Source organism: Henckelia pumila, chromosome 4 (genome assembly GCF_033568475.1).
Source record: "Henckelia pumila isolate YLH828 chromosome 4, ASM3356847v2, whole genome shotgun sequence".
Classification (NCBI taxonomy): Eukaryota; Viridiplantae; Streptophyta; class Magnoliopsida; order Lamiales; family Gesneriaceae; genus Henckelia; species Henckelia pumila.
In genome coordinates this window covers 208,600,240-208,609,052 of record NC_133123.1, presented here as the reverse complement: position 1 = coordinate 208,609,052, position 8,813 = coordinate 208,600,240, and the positions used below count along the sequence as shown (strand labels likewise).

Genomic DNA, 8,813 nt, shown 5'->3' with positions numbered 1-8,813 from the left:
TCATAAATATTCAACCCAAATATTTTATTCTTTTAATTTAAGAATCCCGGAATTTAGTTCCCAAATATCCCTAAATTCTCAAATTAAATATTTTTGGCTCAGAAATTAAATCTCTAATTTCCATAAATTCCTAATTGAATATTTTTCAAATACGAAATTTAAATCTCTAATTCCGTAATTACTATTCATATGTTCAGGGCCTTACAATTCCTCCCCTCTAAGGAATGATTTCGTCCTCGAAATCGCATTCAATCGAATTACTGAATCACGTATACTGTAAAGCTGACTCAAGTAATTCTTATTTCAATCCTAAGAACTTTAAATATCTTTTCTGATATCGTATCTTATTCTTTCTTTCTGATTAAAATCTATATCGATTATTCATAATAAAATTTCCTTCTGTATCAGATATTTCTTCGGAAATAATATTTCTCACTGAACATTCTGTTCAAGATTCAAACTCTGGGTCTGTCTAATCTGTTTTGTTCAAATTCAGTACGAATCAATCTTCATATTCTCTGTCTTTTATCAAACCACATCTGATCTGATCGTTAATACTTTTGCAATACTGTCTTATCACAAAGGAACTTCTGCTTTTCTTCTCATTTCTTAGTCAAAAACACTATCTCTATATCAATCGAATAACTGTTACAGGAATCGCAATAAGAAAATGGCAAACTCTATCAGTTAGTATCGAATCAGATACTATAGTTCTGAGCATTTCCTCAAATCTGGATAGTCACCTCAGACAATCTATCGATCAAAGGGTGGTATAAAGCGATCAAATACTCAGAACTTCTAAAAATCGATGCCACAATCTACTAACTAAATTTAAAGTCTCTGTCTCGACAATAAATTTCAACAATTCCTGTAATTTTATCATATCACTAACTTCTTAACATCTAGCAACTCATATCAATATTACTACTAATCCAGCGAATTCTTGAATCTGACGAATCTATTTCAATACAAATCGCAAACTCATGACGACTTGAGTAATTTCGAACTGAAATCTGTCAAAAACATTATTCTTGTTTTGACTTTAGAGTTGCTAAACTGATTCATAGATCATTCGGTCTCTTCTTTTCTGATTGTATTACTGGAAACGTACGTATCGGAAACTCATTTCTGTCATATCATTCTCTATTTTCCTTTACCAATACTGATTTCCAATTAATTCATACAACATTTCCAAATTACTGAATAGATATAAAATCTGATGTATTGTGCCTTTTCCAGAATGTGATATTTCATGTCTAGATTATCTGGCTCAATCAAACAAATATTCATCTCAAAATCCATTATTTCTGATCTACCATCTTGTTTTATATCTTCATCTAGCATTCTCAAACAATTCTAATCGCTTGATTTAATCTCAATATTGCTTTAATCTTTTCAAACTAATCTATCATAGTGTGGATTGCAACAATACTGACTGGTTGATGATCTGTATAGAACTCAAGAACAAAAGGAACAGATCTTTAATTAGTCGATCAAGCATTCTTCCAATTTCTTCTTTCTATTTCTCAAGTTTTGGAAAATCATACAATCAATTCAAACTCTTACTGATACTCTGAATCCAAATTTCGATCAGTTACGAGCCCAAAATCATCAAAATATACTGAATGTATATACCAAATGATCAACGAATCTTGAAATTCATAATCAAAGAAACTCACTTAAGTAGAGGTCATCCAAAGATCAAATATTCTGAACGACAAAATCTGCAAAGTGAAAACAACTCACTTGCATCTCGACTTTAAGCGAGTGAAGTAAAATAAGACTCTAACAAGGAATAAGAGTCAATCAAAATCAATCGAGGTCGAATACAAAACCTCATAATTGATATCAAGAAATTCAAGAGTCATAATTCTATGATATAGTAGATCCAGTAAAATCAAAGAGAAGGCTCAACTGTAACTGATTTTCGTAATCATCTTATCAAATCTCTAAACTCGTCCCAAATAATCATGATTGATCCATAAACTTATTCAATACCCAAAATAAAGTGGAACCTGAATTTGGGAACTCGTACTATATTTCAAGTAACACAATCAAATTCAATTCAATCTGATTTCCTTCAAACTATAATTCAGCTTTCTGATACAAGTACTGATATCTTCTTTCATAGTCGTTTACCAAGGTTAGCACATAGCAACTACTTCAGATAAAGGTTCAACATACAGTGTATGAAACATAATAAATTACTCAGTTATCTCTGTATGCAATGCACCCAGATTCATCAGTATGCAGGCAAATTACATAAAGTTCAAATATACCTGTAATATTATCATCTGGTGCATCTTGAACCGAAGTATCTGTAGATGCTTGTTGCCTAAGAGGTGGTTCTTCATTCAAGTTTCTCCTCGTTCCCCATGGATTAGGACATACTCTCGAAAAATGTCCCACTTGATAGCAACGATGACATTTTCCAAAAGTTCCCCGGCAGTCATCGCTAGCATGATTTCCTCCACTGTGAGTACAGTATTCACCGGCATATTCTGCTTTCTGACCCAAACCAAGTTGCTTCGGTCTGCTAGAGCTAGAAGAGCTACTCCCAAACTTCTTGAACTGTTGCCTCAAATTCTTTAACCGCTCTTCACTTCCAGTAACACTACCTCCTGCCTCATATCTGTTATGTGATGATAAATGTGACTGAAATTGTGGTTGTTCGGAATGCTGAGGCACGGTTGAACTTTCCTTCTGTCTCATAAAACCAGCTTCAGCTCTTTTAGCCCTGTCAATAGCATCAGCCAATATATTCGGTCTCCCCGCATCTATCCAAGCATAAATTTCCGGATTCAGTCCATTGATAAACAAATTCGTTTGGACTTCTTCATCCTGAATCACGTGAGGAACAAATTGGAGCAAACTGGAGAATTTAGCAACATACCCGTCGATAGTCATATTTCCTTGCTGCAAGTTAAGAAATTCTCCTGCTCTATCTTCTCTATAAGATTGCGGAAGAAATCGTTGAAAAAATTCAGTCTTAAACATCTGCCAAGTAATTACTGAACCACGGTTCTCCAAACACCGTTTTGTCGCAACCCACCAGTTTCTCGCTACATCTTGCAGTTGGTATATGATCAGCCTGATTCTACGTTCATCAGAGTAGTCTAAAGACTCGAACAAATGATCAAGCTCTTCCAACGACCTTTCACAAGCAATAGCATTTTCATCATCTTACCGCCACTGATAAGTTCTAAAACCTACAAATTCTTAGATCTTTAAGTCATCACACAACTTACACTTTACTATTCTTATATTCCTTCATTAATACCCAAAATTTTTTTCCCTCATAAGCGATCGTATGCTAATAACCGTCTACTATCTACTAACTCTCCTTATCATGATAACTTCAGTAAAACAAAATTTCTCAAAACTTTTTTTTTCATAAAGCGCAGTTCAAAATTTTCTTACATCATTAGTCGTAGTCAAAACTCCGTCAAAAATCATTGAAAGATATGCTTAAAAGTTTTAAATAATTAAATTATACACACCGCTATAAAAATACATGCTTTCGTAAATTATATTTTCGTTGCCAAATATTTTCTTAATTTTTTTCTCACAAGTCAGGGCATACCTTAAAAATATTTTTGCATGCAAACAAATAATTTCAGACATCATTTTAGAAATGATAAATGTCAATGGATGTTGTTGCCCTCAAAAAGTTCTGAAAATTCTTAATCGTCTCACTAAACTTGTTCAAGTTTCTAAAATCATTTAACTCTCTTCAAAAAATTTGTAGGTCCGACCCTCTACCAAAACTCCTCTACGAGTCCCAATTTCTGACTCATACCCAAGAATCAAATCTCAGACCTTAAACTCGACAAAGACAGTAACTTAAACAGTCGATACCTCAACTTACGACAACTTACTGCAACTAGGCTAACTGCATTCATCAACCATGTAGTAGTAACTTAAAGAAACAAAATCTTGAACGTTTGGCACTAGAAAAAGCCACGACAACACAAGGATTGGACAACAATAATTTCTTAGTGATAGCAGCCTAGCAGAACCAATTGACAATTTTGTATATTGTCCATAGCAAGAACCCACTTTTCAAGTCATGTCTATCACACTAGCATGTTTGGCACTAGAAAAAGCCACGACAACACAAGGATTGAACAACAATAATTTCTTAGTGATAGCAGCCTAGCAGAACCAATTGACAATTTTGTATACTGTCCATAGCAAGAACCCACTTTTCAAGTCATGCCTATCACACTAGCATGCATTTTAAACACTAAAGTCAAGTCATGGCTACACTACCGACTCAAAATATAACCAAATTCAAAAGCAACATAACAGTAAGTGAAAGATTTCAAAAATGGTACCACAGCTTGCTTAATCTAACGGCTTGCTTAACTCGACTTCTAGACTCTTCTCTACTCAAACCAATGTTTCTCCAACATTTTAGCTTACGTATCAATTCACCACACTTAATTCTTGACTGCTCACAACTAGATCGCCAGTCCCTAACAACGCAATAACACAGTCACAAGTTACAACCAACCAACCCGAATCCTCCATCAACTCAACTCCTAGACAAAAGAACTCACTCACAACAATCCAAAACATAACTTACAATACTCCCAACACAACAACAACAACCATCGAAATAAGATCAAGTAGCAAAACCAAAATTCATCAGCGACAGACAGTTTCAAGAAAACAGAAACCAAAAATATTAAGAAAATGCTTAAACAGTATTTAAAACTTGATTTTTCATACACGCAAATCATCAATATCAAAGCTACGACCTCCATCGACTCAATTCTCGAATTTCTTCTCAATTTGTATTATAGAAATAAAAGAAAATATTTTACGAACAATTTTAATTTACTAAATAATTGTTGATTATCGCTGCACTAATTTAATAAAATTTTGAAGTATTTGAATTATCTTTAACTTCATTTTGTAATTAAAAAAGTAAAAAGTACTTTTCACCTCACCAAATTTGAACAAATACACAACACATTTAAGTTCATAAAATCAGTTATCCAAACTATGATCTTCAAGTAAAAATTTGAACCGAATATGGTCTACAAGTCAAAATCAGTAATCCAAAATCATTCATACCATTACTTTTTTTCCCCCAACTGATGATTCCTACACGTTGGAATTTAAGCACAAAAGTGAATTTGTATAAAATATGATAAATGGCACATGCCCAAATGTCATTTAAAGCACGAAAGCAAGAATCAGTTGACAAATATAAAAGGCCAGTTTAGAAATGTGAGATTCCCAGTGTATCAATTACAGACAGAGTTGAGGAAACAGTAATACAATAGATAGATACATAGCAATATATCCAATCCATCAAGCAGATCATTATACATCTAATTTCCAAATCAAGAAAGTCTACTAACACGCAGATAAAAAAGGGAACAAGAAGATGACGATGGAAAAGGGTCTCATCTGTAACAAAAACCATACCCAGGACTACTGTGGCGATTAACTTCTATCATGGTAGCTTGAGTCGTTTAAAACAAACTATGAGCATTATGACTGCATAACTTTATTTTGCTTAACAGAGGCTGTGGTTTTGAATGCTCGGCATTTCCATGTAGATGCTTCTTCAACAGTCATCAAATTAAGCTTCTCTTTGGGGCTAGTCTGATCCCTGATATTACAAATGCTCAAGGGAAGTTTTTTCTGCTTGATTCTTCCCCTCTTTTTACTGATACTATCCAATGATTCAGAAAAAGAATCCTTTAAAGGTGGTGTCTCCACATCATTATATTTTAACTTTAAATGACCAGTTTTAATGGGCCGACATTCTTCCCCATCACTGGCTCCTGGTTGCTGGTCTTTCTCAGATTTTGACAAGTTCAAATCTACCATAATCATGTCTATTTCTTTTATGGGACCTTCAGTTTCTACCCTTGCTGCTACTCCATTACTGTTGCTTGTAACCATAGAAGGTTGATTAGAAAAAACTGAGCTCTTCAGCTTCAGCTTCTTATGCTTGTGCATCATTGTATCAGAACCTGACGAGTTCTTCAAGATTCTTGGGGAGCTATTAATCACCTGATGCAACTTGCGGGCCAATTCCTCATCTGTTCTACAATTGGTCGTCTCTTTGTTCTTATTGTACAATTCTTGAACAGGGACGTGCTTCTTCATCTTGTTCTTTTTCAGGCATTTATCTTCGTCGGCCATCTTGTCTGAAAGAATGTCGACGAGTTCCAAGGCAAGCTTGGCAGCAGCCATAGCCTTTGCCGCTTTCGCTGCCTTATATTCAGCATTAGCTCTAGCAGCCTGTGCAACCTTTGCAGCTTCTGTAGCAGCATTTCTTGAGGATTCAACAATCTCCTCAATTGAAAGGTTAGAATTAATCAACTGGGATCTTAACATGTTATTAAGAGGAGAGTACAATTCGTTCCTACCACTACTAGAAGTAGATGGCACATGGGAATTAACATCAGAATTCTGTCTCTTTAACTCGGCCAGGAGCCGCTTTCGAGGGGGCAAAAGTGCACCAGTGTCCAAGTGATTAACATCACACGCATTTGTCTCCATTATTATTACTTTCTAAATCCACAAGAAACTGATCGCTCTAGCCAACTTTTACACTACAATCAACACACTGAATATTCAAACGTTCACCAAGTAATAATCCTCAGTCACGCGAATTCCGTATTCACATTTTTCAAACTTTCCAAAAACCACAAATCGGATTAGCGTAGTTTCCCTAAAACAAACATAACAAAAAACATTAAATACATGACACTAGAATCAGATATACGATAGAAAAATGTAAATGTGAAAACAGGATCTTTCCAACAACTAAAATGAATGAAAAAGATTTATAATTTAAATGCTGCCCAATATTATAGAGTCATACGAAATCAGATCGAGCTAACAAACTAAATATCAGAAATGATCAAAATATACAAATCAAGAACAAATTAGATGCAATCAAACCATAAATATCAGCAATCTCTGATCTTTTAAAGTTCAATAGAGGAATTCAAAAAAAAAAGTTCGATAGAGTTAAATTAGGGCTTCTAGATGATAGGATATAAGGTACGAAGAAAACCCTAGGGTTTCTACAGCAATCAAGGATCTGCCTAAAAAGTTTAGCGCCTACAATAAAATTCAAAGGCAGATGTCCTGTCCGATGATGACACAAAACAACCAATAGACAAATTATATAGAGATCAAAGGAAGAAAACTGATTTCCATTCATATATACCTTCATAGTTCTGGAATAAAAAAAAGTACCAAGCAACAATCCGATTTTAAACAATCCATCCTCTTCATCCAGCGCTAAACTCTACCAAAATCCTGCAACAACAAAATATAAAAATATTAATTTATTTCTTCAAAAAAATAATTCGAACCCTGAATTCATTCCATCCCCCCGTTTTCCAAATTTCCATTCGAATCAGAAAAACCATGACGTACGACGAATCCGGGAACACGCGGCGCCCCGCCGTGATTGAATCCAAGAACGGCGAACAATGGCCGTTTGATCATACACGAGCATTTGAGCCGAATTAATCCGTTCTGTTTATCAATAATTCCGTAATTCTGTATATTTTTTCTCAGTTTGAAAGATTTGTGAGAATTTTGAAGATTGTGTGAGAAAAATTGGCTTTGGAGGATTGATTTCATTCACCACGTATTTCAGGTAGTTTTTTTCTGACGAAATTGCCCTTCGGCATTTGGTTGATTGTACCAAAAAAACTGCCCCTTGCCCTAAACATAAACATCTCTTTATTTTAATGTGGAAATATTTCAAATAAATAGAAATTTTATATATACTAGTACTAGTAAAATGATGCACAAGCAACAATAACAATCAACATGATTTTATGATAAAAGTTATATTTTAGATGAGAGAAGTTATATTTAGTGGGAAGAGTGCACAATAACAATCAACATGATTTTATGAGAGAAATTATATTTTAGATGAGAGAAGTTATATTTAGTGGGCGGAGTGGATAGTTAGCCTACATGTAGAAAAAAAGAAAAAGAAAATGAGGGGTAAAATGGAAAAGAAAAGATGGTGTCCTCAAAAACGATTTTTTTAGCATGCTCAACTATTATAAAATAGTAGAGATAATAGAAATATATATCTTTATATATAATATATCTATTCTATAACTATTACTATCTATTACTATTATTACTATTATTATGCAAGAGACTCTTAGTTGGTCTCTTGGTATGTCAAAATATTAAAAAATATTTTATAAAAACACACACACACTAAAACTGTTTCTCTGCACTATCTCTATTTTTTTAATTTTTTATGTAATTATTTTTATTTAATATATAATACAATCATTTTATTTATTTATTTTCAAATTCCAAATTATTTGAAAAAAACTAATGAAATAGGAAATACCTAATAGAAGATATGGTATTTTAAGTACTTAAGGTGACCATTCTTAACAAAAAAAATTATTTTTATTGCTATAAATTTATTAGATTTTTTTGTTGAAATTAAGTATAAAAAAAACTTTCGTCACACACATTTTGTGTGCAAATATGATAGTTTTAATAAAGTAAGAGAATAGTAACTGTTTTGGTACTTTTAAGTGAATTTCCAAGATTACCCTCCACCTAATAAAAATATTTTTAAAAATCTAATGTGTAATTCAATGATTTCAATTGATTTTCATATTTTAAAAAGTAACTCCCCACCATATATTTAACTGTTTGAGGTTTTTTTTTAAATAACTATTACATATATTTTATCTTCTAAAATGGTAAATTATTAATATATACATTAACAAACACACGCATTGCATGTGCAAACCGCTAGTATTATATAAATATGAGCATACTATAATATCTAT

General features: G+C 33.2%; 1 protein-coding gene across 1 annotated transcript; it reads right to left on the bottom strand.

Annotated features, from left to right (window-relative positions):
* Positions 1-5,224: 5,224 nt before the first annotated feature.
* LOC140865663 (uncharacterized) lies at positions 5,225-7,664 on the bottom strand. Its single transcript, XM_073270377.1, has 3 exons — positions 7,414-7,664; positions 7,202-7,293; positions 5,225-6,697 (listed from the first exon to the last, which is right to left on the bottom strand). The coding sequence occupies exon 3, from the start codon at positions 6,523-6,525 to the stop codon at positions 5,506-5,508; it is 1,020 nt and encodes a 339-aa protein (XP_073126478.1). The 5' UTR covers positions 6,526-6,697; positions 7,202-7,293; positions 7,414-7,664; the 3' UTR covers positions 5,225-5,505.
* Positions 7,665-8,813: the final 1,149 nt, after the last annotated feature.

Bases quoted from the DNA above. Each gene is read 5' to 3' on its own strand.
- LOC140865663 (XM_073270377.1), bottom strand. From the start codon at position 6,525: ATGGAGACAAATGCGTGTGATGTTAATCACTTGGACACTGGTGCACTT.